Raw genomic sequence first — 24,368 nt, 5'->3', positions numbered from 1 at the left:
TATGGAGGGCAGGATGTCTGAAGGACAGGACACCTGGAGGTCTGGAAGGAATAGGAGCTACATCAGACAGAGTCCAATATAGAAACAAACAAAGGTAGAATCAGAGAGACAAGGGTTGGACCTAAGTCCAGAAAGAGGGTAAGTGCTGGAAAGGCAAAGCTCTAGCCTAGGGAATTAATCCCTAGGCCTGATGGATAGCACAGACTTAGGTGGACCAAAGTCCAAGAGAAGATTGGGCAAGTCTAAGTTAATATTCAAACTGAGAAAACTACAGGAGTATGTACAGGGGTTATATACTGGAGAATATCTGAGGGGATCAGTAAGCAAAGGAGCAAGGCTATGTACAAGCATATGGAAGCACATTAGTAAGTAAGATGGAATATAAGTAAATGAACTCAGAGATGAAGACTTAAGGATCAATATGCAAGATGGAATAAGAGGTAACCAAAAGGCAGAAAGGTGGAGATGTCTAAATGGGGATAGGCACAGGATATAGGACAGAAGGTGGGAATAGGTCTGGAGTTAATATCTGGAGGTTTGGAGATCTGGGGATCTGGAAAATGAGGTAGACACAGGACTGGGATATGAGGAGGTGGACATAGTCTGGAATCTGAGATGAGGTGAAGTTTGGATGTCTTGCTAGATAGAGTGTGTATAGGGTGGACAGGATAGGGGGTATGGATCAGGCTAGTCATGGAGATCCGATGGTCCAGAGCTCAGGGGTAATTCTGTAGTGGAGCTGATCCTGCTGAGGTATAGAGCAGGCAGTGGATGGAGAACAGGAAATGAGTTGGATATGAGGTGGGGTCTGGATGTAGGCTTGGAAGGTGTGGGAATATGATGAAATGTGGGTCCAGATTGTGGGATATGACAGTGCCACACCATAGAGTTGCTACAATAACACAGGACTCTCATCTGGACCCAGATAGCATGATTCCACACACCCCTCAACTCCAGTCTTCAGGAATGCAGCAAACATGCAGAGGCCATGATGAAGAAATTCTGAGTTCTTAACTCCCTCCTTGATAAATCTCCTACAAATCAGTTGTGCAGTTATTATTTAAGAAAGGCACAAAGCTTGGTTATCAATGTAGAAAGATAGTTAATTGATGTTGCAATGTGACATGATATTTTCTATTCTCACAAATACTCAGATTTAAGTTTCCAAGGAGATGTTTGCAATAACCCCTAGTTCTTCAACTGTGATCTGTGTGTTACCACATTTCCTCAATTTGATCCCCCAGACATATTGTGAGTATGTGTCTAGGATCAACAGGGTGTTATGATGCCCATTTTTGCCTTTTGGAAGGGCTAGATAATCAGCCACTAGGAGTTTGAAGGGGTGATGTCAAGTGATGGGGTACATGAGGGCATGTAGCTGTGTGGGACTGAAGTTTTTGTACTGGGGGCAGTCAAGTAATGCTGTGATGATGGATTTGTCTAGGTGTGGGCTAACTGTCATATCCCACAATCTGGACCCACGTTCCATCATATTCCCATGCCTTCCAAGCCTACATCCGGACCCCACTTCATATCCAACTCATTCCCAGATCCCCTTCCGCTGTGTGCTCCACACCTCAGCAGGATTGACTATGCTCCGGATTTACCCCTGAGCTCCGGACCATCGGATCTCCACTGCTAGCCTGATCCATACCCCCCTGTCCCATCCACCCTATGCACACTCCATCCAGCAAGACATCCAGACTTCACCTTGTCTTGGATTCCGGACTATATCCACCTTCCCATATTCCAGTCCTGTATCTACCTTGTCTTCCGGATCCCCAGATCTTCGGACCTCTGGATATTAACACCAGACCTATTCCCACCCTCTGTCTGAGATCCTGTGCCTATCTCCATTTAGGCATCTCTACCTTTCCAGCTTTCGGTTACCTCTTGTTCCGTCTTGCTTATTGATCCTTGTACAAGTCTTCATCTCCGAGTTCATTTACTTATGTTCCATCTTACTTACTAATGTGTTTCCACATGCTCATACATAGCCTTGCTCCTTTGCTTACTGATCCCCTCAGATATTGTTCAGTATATAACCCCTGTAGATACTCCTGTAGTTCCTCAGTTTGAATATCAACTTAGAGTTGCCCAATCCTCTCTCGGACTTTGGTCCACCTAAGCCTGTCCTACCCATCAGGCCTAGGGATTGATTCCCTAGGCCAGAGCTCTGCCTTTCCAGCACTTACCCTCTTTCCAGACTTAGGTCCAATCCCTGTCTCTCCAACTCTACCTTAGGGTAGTCTACCTCTGTTTGTTTCTACATTGGATGAAGTCCGATGTAGCCCCTATTCCTTCCGGACCTCCGGACCTCCTGTCCCTCGTACCTCCAGGCATCCTGTTCCTTCGGACGTTCCACCCTCTGTACCTTTGGACATTCCGCCCTCCATACCTTTGGATGTTCTGCCCTCCATACCTTTGGACATTCCGTCCTCCTAACCCTCAGGCATCCTATCCCTCCATCCTGTTTCCTGTAGAAGTATTACCTTGCAGTGGGAACTCTCCTGAGCACTTCCTGCATTCCTCCAGAACTCTCCTGCGCTCCTCCAGACGTTTCCCACACTCCTCCAGAAGTCCTCTAGTGCTCTCCAGCAGAGTAGCCAGCCTCTGGAAGTCCTCCGGACTTCATCGGACCATCATCGGACCTCATACAAAATGAAGGGCACATACTTGGGTAAGGGGCACAGCGTACAAGCTGAGGCCGAAGCCCTTCAGATCCAGTTACCTTTGAGTACAACCTTAACACTAACAATGTGATCCATCAACTGCAGTTTGGTGAGGTCTCGACCCCAATGTCCATTGCTTGCATGTACTTGATGTGCCAGTTCTACTGCTTCAGTTTGGGAGACACACTCTAGTTGTGCTTGCACTCAAGTTGACTTGCTGTCCACTATACACCATAATCGTCCTTCTTCAATCATATATCCTAGAGCACAGTAATATGCTCTGTGGCATTTGCATTCTGGTTTGTTACTGTCAAGGTCAAGGAGCACTTCTATGACCTCTAAGAAGAGAGGCTCTTGCTTAAATCATTCTCACAAGTCTAGAATCATTGTGTCAGTAGGTTGTACTAGCAAGAGATCATTTACTAAGCTGTGTGCCATTTCCCAGTCTTCACTAACTGACCAAGAACTCCCATCTCCATCTCTACATGGTTGCCTAGACATGCAGTGACTTAAAGCATCTGCTGCTGTGTTAGTGATACTTGGACAATGCTGGACCATAGTTATTTGATACACTAGTATCCCATCACACCAACATGCATGTACAACTGATAGCTTGTCACTGATCTGTGTGTCTTGCAGTGCTATGCAGTCCATCTCCACTTCTACAGGAAAGCCCCATACTGTTGATCCAAACTGGTCAAATGTGAACTTCAGGGCTGTGAATTTGAGTAGGTAAGGTTTGTAGTGTTCTTCTGACAGTGAGGTATGTTTTGATGTGTATCCAATTGGGTAGGTGGTTTCACCTGATGGTGTCATATGCCATTCCGGACTCTCAACTCTAAATCCGCTTCTCTGGATATCTGGATCTGAGATCTGATCTATCTTTATCTCCCTTCTGGAATCCAAACCCTATATCAGCGCCCAACTCCATTTAGACTGCCCCTGTCTCCAGACTCTGGTTAACCATGTTTCCCTTTTGATTATTGATCCATTACATACATTTCATTTCCGGTGTTCATTATTTGTGATCCGTCCTACTTACTAATAGACTCTGCATATGCTTCATACATAGCCTTTATGTTTGCTGACTGATTCCTATATGATACCTACAGTATATAAACCTCCTGTAACTCTCAGAAATACTCCAGTTCAAATATCATCTTAGTTCCTGCTCATTCCTGTGTCCTCCGGACTTGAGATAAAGTCTCTTGTCATATTCCGAGTCTTAGGATTGCATCCTAGACTATATTTCTGACTCTACCTTAAAGGTAGTCCATCCTCTGTTAGTTTCTAGTCTGGACTTCATCTGGATGTCCATTATCTGCCCTAGTCAAATCCCAGAAACTCCAGACAACTGTTCTAGCCCCCGGAAATTAAGGGCACATACTTGGGAAAGGGGCACAGCGTATGAGCTGAGGCCAAGCCCTTGTGATCCAACCCCCTTGAGCATGTGACCTTAACAGATGGTTGCTGTGTTGTGAACTGTTGTGCTAATACAGCTCCAAAGCTGTCTTTGTACCCATCACTCATGATGATGAAGGATGTCCCATTGAAGTTAGGTGCTCACAGGATAGGTTCTGACACTAATATTTGCTTGAGCTTTACAAATGTCTTTGTGTGTCACTGTTCCCAATATGTGTCTAGTTTGCCTTCATGTAGGTATTGCCTGTACTTCCATTTCCCTCCTTTCATGCTGAGCAGAGGTAGATCTAGATTTTGTAGAAGATCCATTAGTGGTAGTACTATGCATGTGTAGTCTTTGATGAGCAACCGAAAATATCCTGTAAGACCTAGAAAGTGCATTAGTTCTAGCAAGTTAGTGGGCACTGGCCATTCTGCTATAGCTGTGATTTTTGTTAGATCTGGCCATATACTGTCATACCCTACATGTGATCCACCAAAGACAACTTCTCTCATGAAGAGTTGTGTCTTCATTGGTAAGATTGATAACCCTTGTTCCCAACATCTTAGGAAAAAAGGCCATAACCTTGATAATAGTTTGTAAAAGCTATTACCTGCCATTGCTCCATTGTCAACATATAGTTCAAGGAGCAACTGTACTATTATGTCATGTAGTGCTTGGGCTGTAAGATCACTGAAACATGACAGTGCACCTTGTACTCCCATTGGCATTTGTTGATAGGCTTCATATCCTCATCCTTCAGTGTAGAAACATAGGTACAGTTGACTCTCCTCTTCCATAGGAATTGCATAGAAACCTGCTGCAAAGTCCAAGATGCAAATAAATTCATGCCCCACTAAGTGTTGTTGTTTTGCTGCTATATCTCCTTGAGGCATTGGTGCTATGTTAGATACCCTGTTTACATCCCTGAAATTCTGACATATTCTCCATTTGACCTTAGATGGGTCCACATGTTTTGGACTAATAACTGGTGTTGATTCCATGTCAATGGTATGATCCGGAAGCTTACCAAGTGCAACACATTGTTTGTTAATGATCTGTCAGATGTCATCAAGTGATAGGCTGGTCCCTGAGTGAGTCTTCTGTACTAAGACTGTTGAGGCTACTGCTTTGACTTTGTCTGCTGGGATAGACTGTGTGATTCCTGCTCACCTCATGTCATCTAAGACTGGGAATAAGTACTTGTGTTGAGGCTGTGTTAGCGGCCTTTGATGGACTTTCATTGAGAATATTGTGTCTTGAGGTATCTGTAGATGGAATTGAGTAAAGTCTACTGGTTTTACTTCTCAATTTGATAGTGTGAATACATCTGTGAATTCTACAACTAGAGCTTTTGCCTTCTGCAATTGTTCTTGACTAAGATGGTTTCCAAAGTGGACAGCATCAGTGATTGCACTTACATGAGGTGGGTGAAATGGTTCCCATGCAGTAAGTCTAGTAAAGATGTTGTCAGGTAGCATTGAGTCTACAAGATCTGGTACTTCACCTAATATTTGCTTATCATCATTCTCATCTTCATTACTTACATGTTGGACTGCAGGTATTAATTCTGGAGGCTCTTTTGTCTGCGATTCTGGCTGAGGCAGTACCGGTGTTACAAATTTTGCCAAGGATGGAAATTGGATGGCCATTGGTAGACACAGTGTCAGGAGAGGACAATAAGTAGAGAAATTGGGGATGTGGTAATGTGATGTTCTATAAGGCAACATGATGGTATCAGTGCTATACTCATGTATTGCACATACCTGTTCTAGTAGCAGTTTACCAATGAGCATTCTCCATGATCCCCCACTTGGAAAAACTTCGAAGGTTGTTTGCACTTGCACTGGCCCCCATGATAGTGTTCCTGTCCATACTCCTGTTGATGGTACTAGTGTTTTGTTAGCCATGCACAGGGTTCTAGTTGAAGGACTCAGCAAAGAGAAGCATCTTGCTATGCATTGATATGCTGCTGTGTTGATGGCATTGATCATTGTGCCATTGTCTATGATGGCCAGGAATCATATTTTCTCTCCTTGAGGTCCCTGCAGATGGGGTACTGTCAAAAATGGGTTGCTTGTTCAAGAGGTTGCTGGTTTGCCTGAGGCATCCAACTGATAGACATCAGTAATAGCATTGTCTGGCATAAATGAAGGTACAATTGAGTCAGTGTGCAATAATGATTTAAGGGATGGCAACTCTATGCTTGCTGGTGAAGAAGAAGAGGAAGAAGAAATGGTGTCTACAGTACTTTGTGCTTGAGGCACTTCTTGATGCATGTGATGAGATGTGAGACTGTTCATTTGGTTAGAGAGTGAAGTAGAAAGCAGACTTGGTACTATGGGAACTACTGCTAGTCCAGCATTGGCAGTAGTTCCATATAGGTTTCTGGTGTCCAATCATATCCTGGTTCTCGTGCAACCCAATTATCTTGCCCATTCCATCCTCCTGACTCCTCCTGTGGTGCTACCATATACCAGTGTCATTCCTGTTGCTCCATATGCACAGTGTTGAGGGTATATGGCAGTCATGATGTGCTGGACTGGAGTAGGTGTGTAGTTTGGCCAATTCATTGGTGATGCTGTCCTTCTGATTAGTCCCACAACTTGCTGTCACCAACATGATTCTTGTAGCCTTGACAGTTCTTGAGTGATGCATTGCATACTGACATGCATTGGTTCTGTGACCATGTCACAATTGTAGCACTCTCCTGACCCAAGGACTGCTGTTCCTGGATGCTATTAAGGTCATACTCAAGGCTAAATGGATCCGAAGGGCTTCAGCCTCAGCTTGTGCACTGTGCCCCTTACCCAAGTATTGCCCCTTATTTCAGGAAGGCAAGACTAATGTGTCTGAAGGGTCGGACAAGTAGTGTAGCAGATCCAGATGACTTCTGGATGCAGGATAAGTATCATAAGGCTAATCTGGATGAGTCCAGACTAGAAACTAGCAGTAGTGGGCTGTTGTAGACAGAGGTGGATGTGGATAGACTATAGGAATTAATCCTAAGTCTTGGAGGGTGACAAGAGTAGTGGTACTCAGGTCCAGAGGACAGGAATGAGCAGAACTAAGTTGATATTTGAACTGAGGTGCTACAGAGAGTTACAGGAGGTTATATATACTATAGGTATCTAACAGAATGATCAATAAGCAGGGTCCAAGGCTATATATGAAGCATATGGATAGTCTATTGGTAAGTAGAAATGGATCACAAATAATGAAATGGAAATGAAGCATAGGTAACAGATCAATGAGTAGGATGGATATATAGATAACCAAAATACTGGAGTTAGGGGATTACCGAAAAGAGATGAGCACTGATTGTGGATTCAGATGAATTGTGGACCAGACCGGATGAGTGGCAGATTGGATGATGAGATGTTGGAGGGAGATAAGATGTGGAAAGGATTGGAGATAAGATGTGGATCAGATCTGAGATCTGGATATGTGAATATGACAGATGCAGGGGGTAAGGCTTTTCTAGGGTCAGAAATCCTTCTATGCCATGCATGTCATGCCATAGCTTGACATCTGCCTTGTATTGCCATATACCTGCTTCCATATTGACTCATTGGGGCATTATTGCCAACTTCTCTAGGACTTGTGCTCTAGTTAGTTGCATGTACATGAAGGGCATTCCTCTCGTGTTGAATCCTCCTCATGTTGATATTGCAGGGTTTTTTGTGGTAGGGACTGGTAGAGCTGAATAGAAGGGTGGGTATGTGGTTCCCATGGTGTTTGTTGTTGTCAAGTTGGGTGGTATGGGTGTTTGTGTTGCTACTCAATAAGTCAGTGTGCTGAGCCATTGAGTGCTTTGGGCTTTGAACCTTGCAATATCTGCATCCCTTGCACACTTCTTGCTCACTTGATCTCATGTAGGTTGTTTGCTTGTAGAAGGGCAAAAAGACAGATTTTTGAGTTGAGCAGGGTGAAGCATCTTCATGAATATGCTGATTGAAGGATCATAGCTGATACACTTGAGGCTACCGAAAACAACACTGGATAAGATGTACAGGTAATGGTTTGGAGCCTTGTCAATATGGATGGGTGGCGTTATGACACCCCCTGCATGATTGTACATGTGAACTTGCACTTCATGATATTCATGAGTGAGGGAGAAGAGCTGTTAAGAACCATGTTGCTCAAGGGGGAGAGAGACTGACTCAGAGGGGCTTAGCCTCAGCTCATATGCTGTGCCCCTTACCCGAGTATGTGCCCTTCATTTCAGATGAGGTCTGATGATGGTCCAATGAAGTCCGGAGGACTTCCAGAGGCTGGCTACTCTGCTGGAGAGCGCTAGAGGACTTCTGGTGAAGCATGGGAAACATCCGGAGGAGCACGGGAGAGTTCTGGAGGAATGCAGGAAGTGCTCAGGAGAGTTCCCACTGCAAGGTAAGACTTCTACAGGAAACAGGATGGAAGGATAGGAGGTCTAAAGGTCTGGAGGACAGGAGGACAGGAGGACAGGAGGACAGGAGGACAGGAGGACAGGAGGACAGGAGGATAGGAGGGCAGGATGACGGAGGACAGAAGGACAGGATGTCCAAAGGTACAGAGGTGTTAAGAACCATGCTCAAAGGAGAGAGAGACTGACTCAGAGGGGCTTGGCCTCAGCTTGTACGCTGTGCCCCTTACCCAAGTATGTGCCCTTCATTTCAGAGGAAGTCCAATGATGGTCTGACGAAGTCCAGAGGAGCACGGGAAACGTCCGGAAGAGCGTGGGAGAGTTCCGGAGGAATGCAGGAAATGCTCAGGAGAGTTCCCACTGCAAGGTAATACTTCTACAGGAAAACAGGATGGAAGGATAGGAGGTCCGGAGGACAGGAGGACAGGATGTCCAAAGGTACGGAGGGCGGAACATCCGAAGGACAGGATACCCGGAGGTATGAGGGACAGGATGTCCGGAGGTCCAGAAGGAATAGGGGCTACATTGGACAAAGTCTGATGTAGAAGCAAACAGAGGTAGACTACCCTAAGGTAGAGTTGGTGGATTTAAGTCTGGAAAGAGGGTAAGTGCTGGAAAGGCAAGACTCTAGCCTAGGGAAGCAATCCCTAGACTTGGGACAGAGACATAGGGGACAAATCCGAAGGTCTGGAATTCCGGCCTAGGGAATCCTTCCCTAGGCCTTATGGAAAAGGACGAGACTCAGACAGACTGAAGTCCAGAAGATGATTGGCAAGTGGAACAGGATCTAAGATGATATTCAGACTGTGGACTCTACTGTAGTTGTACAGGGGTTATATACTAGAGGCTATCTGAGAGGATCTGTAAGCAAAGGAGTAAGGCTATGTACGAGCATGTGGAAACACATTGGTAAGTAAGATGGAACATAACTAAATGAACTCGGAGATGAAACTAGTACAAGGATCAATCAGCAAGATGGAAACAGAGATAACCGAGAACCGGAAAGGTGGAGATGCCTAAATGGGGATAGGTGCAGGATCTCGGATAGAGGGCAGGAATAGGTCCGGAGATAGTAACAGTTAATATCTGGAGGTCCGGAGATCTGGGGATCTGGAAGGCAGGGTGGAAACAGGACTGAGATATGTGAGGTGGTGGATGTAGTCCGGAATCTGAGAGGAGGTAAAGTCCAGATGTCTTGCTGGATGGAATGTGTGTAGGGTGGACAGGATAGGGGATCCAGGAATGAGTTGGATATGGGGTCTGGAAACAGGTCCAGAAAGCGTGGGAATATGATGGGATCTATGTCTGGCATACAGGATATGACAAGAGGGCAGGATGTCCGAAGGACCAGAGGATAGGATGTCTGAGGGTTAGGAGGACGGAATGTCCAAAGGTACAGAGGGCGGAACGTCTGAAGGACAGGATGCCCAGAGGTACGAGGGACAGGAGGTCTGGAGGTCCAGAAGGAATAGGGGCTACATCGGACTTCATCTGATGTAGAAGCAAACAGAGGTAGACTACCCTAAGGTAGAGTTGGAGAGACAGGGATTGGACCTAAGTCCAGAAAGAGGGAAAGTGCTGGAAAGATGGAGCTCCGGCCTAGGGAATCAATCCCTAGGCCTGATGGGTAGGACAGACTTAGGTGGACCAAAGTCCAAGAGAGGATTGGGCAACTCTAAGTTGATATTCAAACTAGGGAACTACAGGAGTATCTACAGGGGTTATATACTGAACAATATCTGAGGGGATCAGTAAGCAAAGGAGCAAGGCTATGTATGAGCATGTGGAAACACATTAGTAAGTAAGATGGAACATGGACAGGATAGGGTTGTACGGATCAGGCTAGCAGTGAGGATCCAATGGTCCAGAGCTCAGGGGTAAATCCGGAGTGTAGTCGATCCTGCTGAGGTGTGGAGCACAGTGGAAGAGGATCTTGGAATGAGCTAGATATGATGTGGGGTCCGGATGTAGGTTCGGAAGGCATGGGAATATGATGGAACATGGGTCTAGATTGTGGGATATGACAAGAGCAAAACAAACTGCCTCCAAGGTTGGCATCTCAAGTAAGCCTTGCTGTTGATTGTTTTTCCAATTGTGCCTGTAGTTGTGTACAGTTGCGAAGTCAACTCGCAAACCACCTTAATGGTGTCCCACCGAGCCTCCATGTCATCCAACAATGCAAGGTCCAGCTTCCACAAGACTTCTTGATCCTGTTAAGGTCGTACTCAAAGGTAACTGGATCTGAAGGGCTTCAGCCTCAGCTCATGCGCTGTGCCCCTTACCCAAGTATTGCCCCTTATTTCAGGAAGGCAAGACTAGCATGTCCGGAAGGTCGGACAAGTAGCGTAACGGATCCAGATGACTTCCGGATAAGGGATAAGTATCGTAGGGCTAATCCGGATGAGTCTAGACTAGAAACTAATGGTAATGGACTGTCGGGGACAGAGGCGGATACGGATAGACTATAGGAATCAATCCTAAGTCTCGGAGGGTGACGAGAGTAGAGGTACTCAAGTCTGGAGGACAGGAATGAGCAGAACTAAGATGATATTTGAACTGAGGTACTACAGAAAGTTACAGGAGGTTATATACTATAGGTATCTAATGGAATGATCAATCAGCAGAGTCCGAGGCTATGTACGAAGCATGTGGATAGTCTATTGGTAAGTAGAAACGGATCACAAATCATGAAACAGAAATGAAACATAGGTAGTGGATAAGGGAGCAGGATGGATATACAGATAACTGAACTACCAGAGTTAGGGGGTTACTGAAAGGAGATGAGCACTGGTTGTGGATTCAGATGAGTTGTGGACTGGACTGGACGAGTGGAACAGATTGGATGACGAGATGTTGGAGGGAGATAAGATGTGGATCTGAGATGAGATAAGGGTCGGATCTGAGATCCAGATATGCGGATATGACAGATCCTTTATGGGGTGTGTGGAGTTGTGAGCACTCCAAGTGCAAACCACTGCTCCACTGTTTGCTGCCATAACTTTATCTCACTTCCTCTGGGCAACAGCACCACATGTGGTGTTAAAAAACAATGAGAAGATGTCTTCCAATATGTGCAGTTTGGGGCTGGTATTGCTGCTGGTAGTGCTGACCTCTGCAGGGCCCTCACCACCACTAGTACCTCCACTTCCAGACTCCTCATTTGCCCCACTATTCTCCTCCCTGTCTCCACCCTCTTCAAGATCAGGTAACTAAATGATGCTGGGTTCATGATGTGATTTTGGAAGGGCCCAGTTCCATCTACAGTTCTCTTTGTCATACAATGGAACCATGGAATGTTCATTGAGGTGAGCAAATTTATTGTGAAGTCTGGTGTCACAATAACAAATTTTATGTAATGGCACCTGGAGCTCTGTAGCATCTGGGACTTCAAGGGTAAATGTCTTGAAAATCCATGCCAACATATGACTGAGAGGCTAGACAGCATCAGCTGGTTCTTCCTCTTCCATGATTAAATGATTTAGCTTGAGATCAGTGAGTTTGTCCAGCATAGGCACATCACTGACATGGGGAGCCAGCATCAATGATGCCAACTTTATCCAAAAGTCTATGGTTTTGCTGTGTTCTATGGGTGCCATAACTGAGATGTCAATGGTATTCTACAACAGAGTCCCCAAGTACATAGTGTATCTTTTAGGCTACAAAAATGATTCTTATCAAGTATAAACTTCATACCAGTACTGCTACTCAGATAAGGCAAAAAAGGTTTGTTTGTCCCAAAAATAATTTAACCAAAACTCCATTGCATGCTCCATGCTATTATACACCATGAGATGCATGTCTGCAGTAGCACCAAGATATGGAACAAGGTGGATGGGTGCTCTAAGTTGAGACACTGGAATAATGTTGCCCATCTGTGTACCATTAGAGCACTTCACTCTTTTCAGTGTATGCAACTGAGTGGTCGGATCACACTCACTGGAGATATTGAACAATTGGATATAGACTAAGAATTGATCTTCCCATGCCAATTGTGTCCCACATCTGCCAAGAGGCCAAATGATGAGGCTAATCTGGGCAATGGAGTGCCATGCAGGGGATCATTCTTTAGCTTAGTTTGAATATTGTTATTTAAAACAGGAAGAATGTACCTGAAAGGCTGCTGGCAGGCCAGGAGTGCCCTGAGCTAGTCTGAATAATAACCATATCATAATGACCTAAGGTCCCAGGACCACTAGGTGGTGCACAATTAAGCATCTGAGCAGGTTGAATACCATGGGGATCATGAAACTCAGTCTCCTGCAAACAAGTTTTAAACCACACTTGAACTTGGTCAAATGGAAGCTCATTGTCATGTACAGCCCTTCTAGGACCACCTATTGAGTGGATGTGATTGCCATAGGTCACCTCATGGTGAAGAAAATCAGCAAGAGCCAGTTACAAGTCAGGCAGGCCAAACATAATAGCAATTTCATCAACAGTAGCATACTTGATAGATGGATGGTAAGCAAGATTGAGAGCAGTGTGCCTAATGACAAAAGAACAAAGTGGGACAGGTACCGATCCAATTTCCTTCTCTTGGAGTATTTTGGCGATCAAAAAGTAATTTGTGATAGGATGTGGTTGTCCAGGTCTTTGACTCAGGGACAGTAGCTCCACAGGAAAGTCATTCATGTCTTCATCAATCTCCTCATCCTCCTCAGCATTGTCCTCCCAAACAACTCCTGAGTCCTCTGAACGATCTAACAGGCTAGTAGTGAGGTCAAATCAATTGCACTTATTAGCACAATCAAGATAGTGACAGATTTGTGGATCATAGTCATTGTTATTGCTAGCCCTTGCAGGGTCCTTGACCTCAGTGATGTGTGCATGCTCGGTAACATCTGCAAACCACTGTGCTATAATGCCAGAATTGCAGATGCTGGGGACAACACTCTGCATAAGCTTGAGTTTGGTAATCTGCCAGTTGTCAATGACTTTACCACCTTTTCCTTGATAAACACCAGCAGTGATGATTGCATCCTTGTTCGCATGGAACTCATCTAGTGTGGCTGTGATGTGACTGAGATCCTCATCATCAATGCATGGTGATTGTACAAGGTAACAAAAGTGCATGAGTGTGCATACAGCAACAATAACACTGGGAGGTGCTGCATCCATGCTGACTGTGATGATTGAGTGCTGGATGTCTTGGTGGCAATGTCTGGTAACCTGCTTGAGTTTTGAGATGCCTGCATAGAAGTGCCAATAACCAGTAGTTGGCTGTGTAATTGAAAATTGGAAATCAATCTCAGGCCCTCCCACTGCAAGGATAATCCACTGCACATCATGGTCCAAAAACTCCTTGTGAATGTGGTGCAGTGATTCAGGCATAAAAAATGGAAGGGTTCTGCTAACAGCCAGTCCCACCAAAATGATTTATCCACACCATTTAGGCAAAACTTCTGCACTTCATGGAAGAATTCCTTGAGATCATCTGGATGAGCATGTGAACATACAATTTCCAGTTGCCCAAGAGTCTTTGACCATGTCCAGGGTTCATGGTGGAAGGTGTCCCCGAATTGTTTGTACATTGCTATGGTCACTGGGGACATCTTTCCACCAATGCATGCTAGCATCATGGCTTCAGGAGTGTTGGCAATATAACTAGCAAGTATGGTAAAGCAGTAATGACTGCGACCAATGGGATCTGACAACATGACACCATATTGAGCAGCCAACTTGAGCAGTTCTAGTATGACATTCAAGCAATGATGAACAAGTCAATCTTGCAACATGCCTCTCATTCATTTGTTCTTGTGAATGAATTTTGAGACTGGTAGTAAGGCAGTGAGAAGGAAAGTGTTTGATGATGATTTGAGCCACATAGCCATGTGGATATTGGTGAGACTGATAAGGAGAGTGTTAAGGTTATACTCAAGGGCTAATGGATCCCAAGGGCTTTGGCCTCAGCTCATGTGCTGTGCCCCTTACCTGAGTATTGCCCCTTATTTCAGAAGGACAAGACTAACACATCTGGAGGGTTGGATGAGTAGCATAGTGGATCCAGATGACTTCCAGATGCAGGATAAGTATCATAGGGCTAATCTGGACAAGTCCAGACTAGAAAATAATGGTAGTGGACTGTCATAGACAGAGGTGGATGCAGATAGACTTTAGGAATCAATCCTAAGTCTCAGAGGGTGATGAGAGTAGTGGTACTCAGGTCTGGAGGACAGGAATGAGCAGAACTAAGTTGATATTCAAACTGAGGTGTTACAGAGATTTACAGGAGGTTATATACTATAGGTATCTAATGGAATGATCAATCAGCAGGGTCTGAGGCTATGTATGAAGCATATGGATAATCTATTAGTAAGTAGAAACAGTGTAGAGACTCACTCCTCTATATCACCGCTACTGGACAATATACCACCCCTTTCCACTGATACTCTGGTTCTGATCCTCTGGATAAGACACTCGCACTATCGCACGCTGATGTGTGACCACTGTGTGCATGTGAATGCGCTTGCACGTCCTGTGCACCTGCTCTAGGTCCTCCACTACAGTCCATCCACCCATCCATGTCCTCACTAAAGTCCACTGGTGTGTTTTTATCATACTCTTATCGCTCTGACATACCTTCCGGGCTGATTATAGTGCTATAAATGTGCAAGCACACACTCAAAACACTATTACATACAGATATTGCTACCTACTTGCTTCACCTCCACGCTACAAGCGTTGCCTAGTGCCCAATATAGAGAAGGGACTGAGAGTTTTTTAGAGTACCTTATCCTAGTACCTCCCACCTCTGTGTAGTAGCAGTAGTTTGCACATTTGAGCCAGTTTGAAAGCACTAAGAATTGGAACTCGCGTGCTACCTTCATAGACATGATTGCCTCTAGTCAGCTCAATTCTCTCTCCACTGGATTTCATTTCCAGATAGCTCTAGCACCTACACTTTAGACCCCCATCGCATCCACTCTCACTTTCTATCACATCAGCATGCTTTCATGCGTGTCTTCTTCGTGCTTATTCCAGTATTCGCACTTCACACATCCTATAGTGCCTGTTCAGTTTCGAAGTCTCCCTCAGTCATTTTGAGGACCTTCTCTCAGTAGCTGTCCTTAGGGTCAAGTTCTGTCTTGCATCCAGGTCTTGCTTTAGTTTCCCCCATAGTCCAAAGTCCTCACCCACAACTGGAGCCCACCGCAAGGGTTTCTTGTGTTTCTAGGCTCTTTATGCTCACCAACAATCCCCCAAAGTCACCTTTTACCCAACCATAGTCATTCATTACCAGCTTCTCCCATATTCCCCCAGTTTTCAGCCTCTCCTCCTACCATCGCACTGATAGGCCCTTTTCCCACGCACGTCTGGACCAAGCCTCTCGCAAACTTAGAGCTGTATTCCCCTCGTCCAGGCCGTCATTTTGAGCCCTGGGTCATCAGTTTTGGAGCAGTAGTTGTGGAGATATCGAGTTTTTCGCATTTTGAGAAGTTGAGGAGAGATAAGGACTTTCTGGGAGTACCAAGGCCTGTCTCATCTAGCTCTCCTGGCCATCCACCTTCACTCAGTGGCTCTATCCATCACCCCAATCAGCTTTTTGATAGGCCCAGCCCTTGTTGTCCTGCACCATACCCCCTCCTCCTCCTCCTCCTCCTCCCTTAGTGCACTCCTCCCATAATTCTGCTCTCACCAGCCCATTTCTCATCATGCACCCCTCAACCCTATACTCATTCTGACCATGTTGATCACCTCTTTCCATCCTGCCTATCCACTCCTCGATACATCCACACCCTCGCCCACTATCTGCACAGGATACAGGTAGAAGGATATATCTAAATGGACTATAGCCCTAAAAGTCCGATACATCTTTAAGTCTAGTTATCCACCCAGCTGGGATATATCCATTCTCACCAGATATCACAGCCGCATTTTTCGCATTTTTGAAACTCAGCTATTTTTCAAATGTCAGGATACATTCCAGATTTGGTAGGGGATATATTCCTATGGTATGACCGCAATTTTGACATCCAAAAGCGGAAATTCACAAAACACATCCTATTTTGGTCACTTCCTCATATCAGGGCTTCCCCACATTATTCCCACACTCCGCACTTTCGCATTTTTCAGCCACACAGTGTGGGAATTACACCACAACACCCAAAACATCACCCAATATGGTATACCCCACAATTTCAATTATTCCCACACCCTCCCCACCTCACTGCAGCTTCACCACCACACCACAATAGCTCCCCCTTCATATATAAGTAGTAGTTTGGCATATATGTGTATAATATAATATAATAGACCACTTTTTTGATTATTTGTGTGCCTGCTCCTCCTCCAGGGCCCTTCTAACATAGCCTAGAGTACAGAACATTTTCGCACTTTTGCCCCTTTGATGAGGAGATGTTCTATGATATTCAAGACATATTTAATAGTGCATATGAATAGATTCCCTCACTTGCTTGACCCCCTGAAGCACCCTACATCAATAGATATAGCCTATATATAGGAAAACACAAAATATGTTCCCATTTATTTATTTCTGAGTGGATATACTTGTAAAATGTATCCACAACATCTATTCATCAGTAGGAACAATGTATCAGGAGTCCAGGACCATAGGACAAAACCCTGTGATGCAGTATATCCACCCTCTCCTGGTGGTTTACCCCCTGTGAAAAATTTTCCTGTAGGACCGGACCTCAAGGATGGTAAGGGGTTTATTTCTATGCATATTTAGAGTATATCTGTCACCTAGCTACCACAGGAAATCTATAGGGTCCTTCAACAGGAACAAAAATATGGAAAATCGCATTTTTGACTTTTTGGATGTTTTTTAGTATCTTACCATTGCACATATGATCCAACCTGCTTATATATAATCAGTTGTGCATATATATATATGCTTTTTATGCCAAAGATCAGTTCAAAATAGGCCGGAGGTTTGAGCTAGTGTGCATACTTGCTATTTCTACTGATAAGGGGCTCATACCTTCAAAACATCGAACTTTAATAATCAGACACCTGGAATACACTTCTAATGTATTAAGTATCATAGATCTCAAGTTTAAGAAAGATCCATTCAGCATTGAGTGAAAGGGGAGCAAAGGAACATATGTGTGAAAAGTGACAATTGACACATTTCACACAAAGTCACATTTACATATGTTGCAGGTCAAAGATTTCATTAAATTTTAATAGGATATATGTTAGACTACACAAGGAACCTATACTACACTTCGCCCTGAGGGTGGCAGATATGTGGAAGGGATGTGGTGGTAAAGTAAGTTGATGTAGCATTAAAGTCCTATAACTAACTGAACTGACCATTTTCGATGTTTTGGGTCTCTGAGTTTCCCACACTCAATTTCTTATCTATTTCACTTCCTCAGCACTCAGTTCTTGTTTTATCATTTAGAAAATTAAGATCTATGATACTTAATACATTTGAAGTGTATTCCAGGTGTCTGATTATTAAATTTCGATGTTTTGAAGGTATGGGCCCATTATCAGCAGAAATAGCAAGTATACACACTAGCTCAAATCTCTGGCCTATTTTGAGCTGATCTTTGGTATACAAAGCATATATATATGTATAACTGATGATATATGAGCAGGCTGGATCATATGTGCAATGGTGAAATACTTAAAAACATCAAGAATGTCAAAAATGCGATTTTCCATATTTTTGTGCCTGTTGAAGGATCCTATAGGTTTCCTGTGGTAGCTAGGTGATAGATATGCTTTAAATATGCTTAGGAATAGACCCAGAACTCTCTTTGAGATCCGGTTCTACAGGAAAAAATTTCACAGGGGGTAAACCACCAGGAGAGGGGGGGTGCACTATGCAACAAGGTATTCTCCTATGGTCCTGGGCTCCTACTAGATTGTTCCTATTGTTGAATAGATGCTGGGAGTCATTTTTCCAAGTCTATTCAGCTATAAATAATCACATGGTAACATATTTTGTGTTTTCATGTATATATACTATATCTATTGATGTAGGGCGCTTCAGGGGGTCAAATAAAGATGAGAGTCTCTTCATATATACTCTAAAATATGTTCTAAATACCCTAGAAAACTTCCCTATCAAAGGGGCAAAAGTGCGAAAATGTTCTGTACTCTAGGCTATGTTAGAAGGGCCCTGGAGGAGGAGCAGGCACACAAATAATCAAAAAAGTGGTCTATTATATTATATTATACACATATATGCCAAACTACTACTTATATATGAAGGGGGAGCTATTGTGGTGTGGTGGTGAAGCTGCAGTGAGGTGGGGAGGGTGTGGGAATAATTGAAATTGTGGGGTATACCATATTGGGTGATGTTTTGGGTGTTGTGGTGTAATTCCCACACTGTGTGGCTGAAAAATGCGAAAGTGCGGAGTGTGGGAATAATGTGGGGAAGCCCTGATATGAGGAAGTGACCAAAATAGGATGTGTTTTTGTGAATTTCCGCTTTTGGATGTCAAAATTGCGGTCATACCATAGGAATGAGTGACCAGTCCCCTGTTACTCATCCGAAAAATTTCAGTTCTCAGAAGTTGCGTCACTTCAAGGTATGAGCATCGCTCCTTCAAGCCTATGCAAGACCCTGAGGAGCCCATCTTCATTACTAATCTCTGTTCCAACAGTTATTCCTGCACTGACATGGCCATCTGGCAATGTCTTGCCTCCATGGCCAACACTGCATCTCAATGTTCTCCATGTATGTTATCAATGTCCTCGTTGTTCAATTTCTAACTTATCCACAGTACTATCACAAACTCACTGTCGCCACAATACTCTGGCCTCCTCATTCACTCATTCAATATCAACTATGCGAACACTTACGATGCCACCTGCCTATGAAGGACTGTCGACCTGCATCACATACTTACATCGTCACATCACACATGTAGTCTCGTTATCAATAAAAATTGCCCTGCTGGCCATTGTATCATTCATGCTCCACTACTCCAAGTCTACAGCTCCATGCAGTGTACTGAAAGTGCTTAGTTGTTGTCAGGTGGGAGAGATATGCAGATGTACTGCGGACACCAGGGGAAGTGCGGCACTAAAAGATGGGGAACATGCTCAATAATCTGCAACATGTGCACCCACAGTTAGTGCAGAAGTGAGAGTGCTGAACGTTGATACTGGACTGACAGCAGAACTGGACATCAGCATTGAGTCAGGAATGAGTTTGGGTTGAGGCTCGACAGACAGAGAGGTGAGATGAATGCATGCAAAGCTTGCATTGCCCTGTGAGGGCAAGGACTTTGCATGTCTCACTGAAAACTGTTTGAGTATTCTGGAAAAAACTCGAATATACTGGTATCACTTACCATGTTGAGCAAGAGCACATTTTGTGCGGTAAGCATGGGTAGATAGACAGTCACTGGAGTTGATGCCAAATGCATTGAAAAGGTCCAGACCAGTGCTGATATTTTCATCATAGTGAAATCCTCGCATGATTCCTCCCAATAGTGTAAGACCCACACCATCACGGTTGACATTCCTGTGTGCTTGCTCATTGCTGTTTGTAGTAGTCGGCAAGGCCTTCCAGATTTCAAGTGGAATAAGACTGTTGGGCTGATAGAGTGCTGGGAGTGTGAACTTTGTGCCTTCAATTTTATCTTTAAGCCATGCTGCAGCCTTTTTTCCACCTTTCTTGATCTTTGTTAATGTTCCCTGCAAGTCGGGATGAGGCTCCGCTGATGCAATGGTCAACATGGCTATTTCCATGTCCTTCAGTACCTGACTGCGGAGACTATGTATATTGCATTTATAGTGGGCGAGGCATAGACAGTAGAATTGGCTGCAGGTGGCCATATGGATCCAGGTTGCGAAGGAGAGTGGTTGTGTCATAGTGGCAGGCCTTGATTGAGTCTTTACACAAGTATACACAATACATGCCTAGGCCTGTTGAATATAGTTAAATCCCAATTAACGTTGACTCGGAATGCAAGAAAATATACTTACCGAGACCTTGGCCTTTATGTCCATCAGCAATGATGGTTTGAATTCCTTCCCCATGCATGTAGTGAAACTGGACAGTACAACCTGTGTCTGCACTGGCAATCTCGAATATTTGTTGGAAGAGGATGAAGTGTGCTTGTGCTGATTGAGATGTTGTGAATGCTCGAGCACCAATAATGGCTACAATAAATTTTCATGGTCATCAGTGAACCAGCTTGGACAACTTTGTACAACTCACACTTCATGTGGGCAATGTCCCAAGACTCAAGTTCAAATTCCTGCCAGCCATGTACACATTTGAATGAAGTGTCAATCAAAAGCTGTTTGGCTTGCATCAGATGCCACAACATCCGCTGTGTCATGCAAATGACCAACTGAAGAGATGAAGTCAATGTTACTGATTGGGTAGGTAGTTGATGTGTCTCTGCACAACGAATATAGCACTCATTGACAGGTAAAAGATCGTGTTTTGTTGCTAAGTGTATTGCACCTTCAAATCCTGTTCCACTTGGAAATTCATCAAATTGCAAGCTATTGATGAGACGCTGAGCATGGTTGGAGTTCCCAAGTGATGGGTGGAGGTCTGAAAGTGAGGGATTTCGAGTTTCCTTCCAGTCAAGCTGGGCTCTTAAAGCTTGTATAAATGCAGAGTTGAGTAGAATCCGACGTGGTGTTGCATCAGCGAGTTTCCAGCTGAGTGTGAGTAGTAACTTGTGAAAAATGACTTGAATGGCTTTGGGAGTTTTGACAGGTGCAGGCAGAGGGTGACTGTGAATATTGGAGCAGATAACAAGAACTTGTGGGCAGGCAGCAAGATCATATGGGGTATATATGTCAAACTTCGCCTTGCATGGAATGGGCCAGCTGTGAAGTGTCCCACGAGCCAATTTTCCTTCACCATTTCAATGCCAATATGCTACCCAATAGATGAGGATCAATGATAATTTGAGTGACACTGATAGAATGACTCACGACAGCATTGCTTCTGCTCAGTGGGGGAGGCAACAAAGGAACATGGTACAAGAGGGCCATATCCATTGTCCTGGGCTCATTTTTCATAAAAGGAAATTGTCTTTGCATCGTTCTCCACAAGTGCCTGCAAATACTCAGTATTGAATTCATCCAAATTTCGGAGGACAAGATGGGAGTGAGTTTAAGAGACTGATGCATCAAAATTTTTGCAGCTATGTTGTGTGATTTTAGTACTCAGTGCACACTGCATGCAAGTTATCAAACTTACTGGATATATGGATGGCCAAGATTATTCACTGATATCACAAGTGGAGCCCCACAGCTCCATGGAAATTCTCAAACTCAGAGTAAATGTTGAAGTCATCTATCTCTGAGTCAGGACTCACATCGAAGCCACCGTGACATCCCCGTTCCATAACAGCACAAAAGAAAGCAAGAGTCTTGTTGAAAACCTCTGCCTCTGCAGAGTCATCACTGGATCCAGGGGGACTCCCACTTGAAGTCAGAGATGCAGCATAATCACTGCTAGAACTGGCCTTGTTGAATGTACATACCTTGAGGCCATTGCCTAGTAGTATGTGTTCTTGTACTTAGCATGATAAAATCAATGGAATGGAACACCAATGTACATACATGATGACTTAAGCTGGTGACAACAGACAGCATTACCTGCACCATCTCAGAGAAGCTGGCACACTGCATTTTCTTGCCCACCATGACCTCCACCAAGAGAATATTGGAATGCTGATTGAGGCTCCGTGAAGGATGCAGGATTAACAACAAAACAGGTGTGCAATGCCATTAGGTGCTGTCATGGGATACTCGAGGATAGCATGAACGGGATGATTGACAACAGCACTGACTTTGTTACAGACTAGGATAGTCATAACAAGCAGCAGCTCAATAAGAGCAACGGCTGATGTTATAGTCAAGACCTTGCAAATGCAAGGGTTGTAAGACAAGGCAGAGAGAGTGTCTCTGACTTGAATATCAATTCAGACGTCTTAAGATTGGAGGTCTTAAGCGAAGGAAGTTCCAGGTTAAAACCTAGTAAGATTAAAGTGAAGTTCTACTAAGTACATGACTGAGTATATATAGAACGTAGGTGCTTTAGGGCAGGTACGTATACATCAGCAATTAGTCAAAGACAAGAGTGAGTCAGAGATAAGAATGAGTCATCTAGTGACAGCAATGGCGATCGTGATGTAGTACAAATATAGCAGAAGGCAAGTCTAGTGATGGTGCAGGGTGACATGGTCATGACGTAATACAAAGGAGAAGGGAAAAATGAATAGGGGCAGGCATAACTGTAACATTACCCCTTGTTTAGGAATGAAGTCACTGACTTCAGTTATCCTGGTTAGCCCAGTAAATAGGGTTGGCATCATAGTTTGAATCCAGCAAATTGTTCTGCTCTTCAGTGATAGGGAGCGACCTATCAGCTAGCTCAGCAGCGTGATAAATGGCATCTTGCTCAATCTCCCAATGAGCAAGGGCTTCATAGAAACCAGGATCAGTCCAAACCAGTGGAATGACCACTTCTCCTTTCAAATCTTTACAAAAGACCGATAGGTGTCCGGGTGCATACTCTTTGCAAACCCAACAGTAGTACGCAGGGCAGTTCTTGTGGTGATGTCCAGCAGCGCGGCAGTTATGACATACTGACATTATCAACTGGTGCCATTTTTACAATTGTGATGGTGGCTGACTGGTCTGGGGGAGAGGGGGACCTTGATTGCTTGTGCATCTTGTGTGGAGAAACCAATGCAGCTCATTTGGTAGCAATGCAGGGAGGATTGGCATCTGAAAGGGTATCGACGTGTGGTGGGCGCGATGGGGGTAGGAGACGGAGAAGCTGGTACAGTCAAGTACAGCAATATGAGGGATATTGTTATCCTGATGCTCAATGGTAGTTGTTGCAGGGATCAGTGGTGGGATTGGAATGGCAACATGTGAAGAAGGGGGACGTGCGACTGGGTCAAGAGCGATCTGTTCTGTGATGATATGAATAGCTTCTCTGATAGCCTCTCTAGTATCATCAGGCAACAGATGGATTGCAGTATTACGAATGTGTATATGAAGATGATGGAAGATGGTCTTGTGATGTTCATCATCAAGAAGATTAGCGGTGCACTCAATGAGGCTAGTGTCTCTAATGATTCAGATGATGAGCCCACTAGATATCACTCCTCTTTCTCCCAGGAGACGATCTATTTCTATAGCGTATTGCTGGGACATGATAGCGGATTCGAACAGAGCACTGGTTTCAACTTGATCAATGATTGAGAAGTAGTCAGTGAGGATAGAGTTGTTGGTGAAGGTAGAGTCGGATGAAGGTGGAGAGATGACTGGGGAGGATGTGTTGGCAACAAGATCAGCAGTGGTTGTGGTTTGGTAGTCTATCAAGGATAGTGGGTGGGCGATGTTTTCAGATATGTTGTTCATAGCAGTGGTGAGTTCTTCAATTCTTTGGATACAGAGGCATAGGCATTCAAGAGACATTGTTCTGGGTCTATAGTTTATGAGCCTTCTTATACACAGCAAGGATGTTGGTGGCATTGCTAAGGTTTTCTTCTGGGACCCATTCATTACTGGCAGAAGAGTAACCTTTCCAGGACAGAAGGTAGTGTCTTCGTTTACCCATGCCCTTGTGCAATAAGATCGCATTGATTTTGTATTCTTCTTCATTATCAATGATGTCTGGGGGAGGATCATGGAAGTTTGGACCACGGACCTCTGTCTTGTGATAGGATGATAATTCCGAAGCATGGAACGTGGGGTGAACTTTCCACTGTGGTGGTAGTTGGAGTGTGAATGTGATAGGGGAGAGAATGGCGGTGATCGGGAAAGGGCCGTATTGCTTTGGTGCAAGCTTCCATGATGGTAACTGCAGTGATTAGATTCTTTCCAGATAACCAAACCTTATCTCCTATCTTCCATGGGTGATACTTCTGCCCATGAGTTCGTTCTGCCATTTGCTGCATAGCGAGGTTATGACAAGAGA

At 44.4% G+C, this 24,368-nt stretch overlaps 2 protein-coding genes across 2 annotated transcripts; both read right to left on the bottom strand.

Annotated features, from left to right (window-relative positions):
• Nucleotides 1-13,204: 13,204 nt before the first annotated feature.
• Nucleotides 13,205-14,193, bottom strand: BJ212DRAFT_1273959 (uncharacterized protein; the record flags this gene model as incomplete). The annotated part of the gene is made up of 2 exons (XM_041331125.1): nt 13,205-13,668; nt 13,932-14,193. Coding segments are annotated over 2 exons (726 nt in total), but the record flags the coding sequence as incomplete, so codon positions are not given.
• A 5,671-nt stretch (nt 14,194-19,864) lies between these two features.
• BJ212DRAFT_1242882 (uncharacterized protein) lies at nt 19,865-21,288 on the bottom strand (the record flags this gene model as incomplete). The annotated part of the gene is made up of 3 exons (XM_041329613.1): nt 19,865-20,291; nt 20,371-20,572; nt 20,631-21,288. Coding segments are annotated over 3 exons (1,287 nt in total), but the record flags the coding sequence as incomplete, so codon positions are not given.
• Between the last annotated feature and the right edge of the window lie 3,080 nt (nt 21,289-24,368).

This window comes from Suillus subaureus, assembly GCF_016647635.1.
Source record: "Suillus subaureus strain MN1 chromosome Unknown BJ212scaffold_20, whole genome shotgun sequence".
NCBI classification, from domain to species: Eukaryota; Fungi; Basidiomycota; class Agaricomycetes; order Boletales; family Suillaceae; genus Suillus; species Suillus subaureus.
Note: the sequence above shows the minus strand (reverse complement) of the source record. Positions and strands in the feature narration are given on the sequence as shown.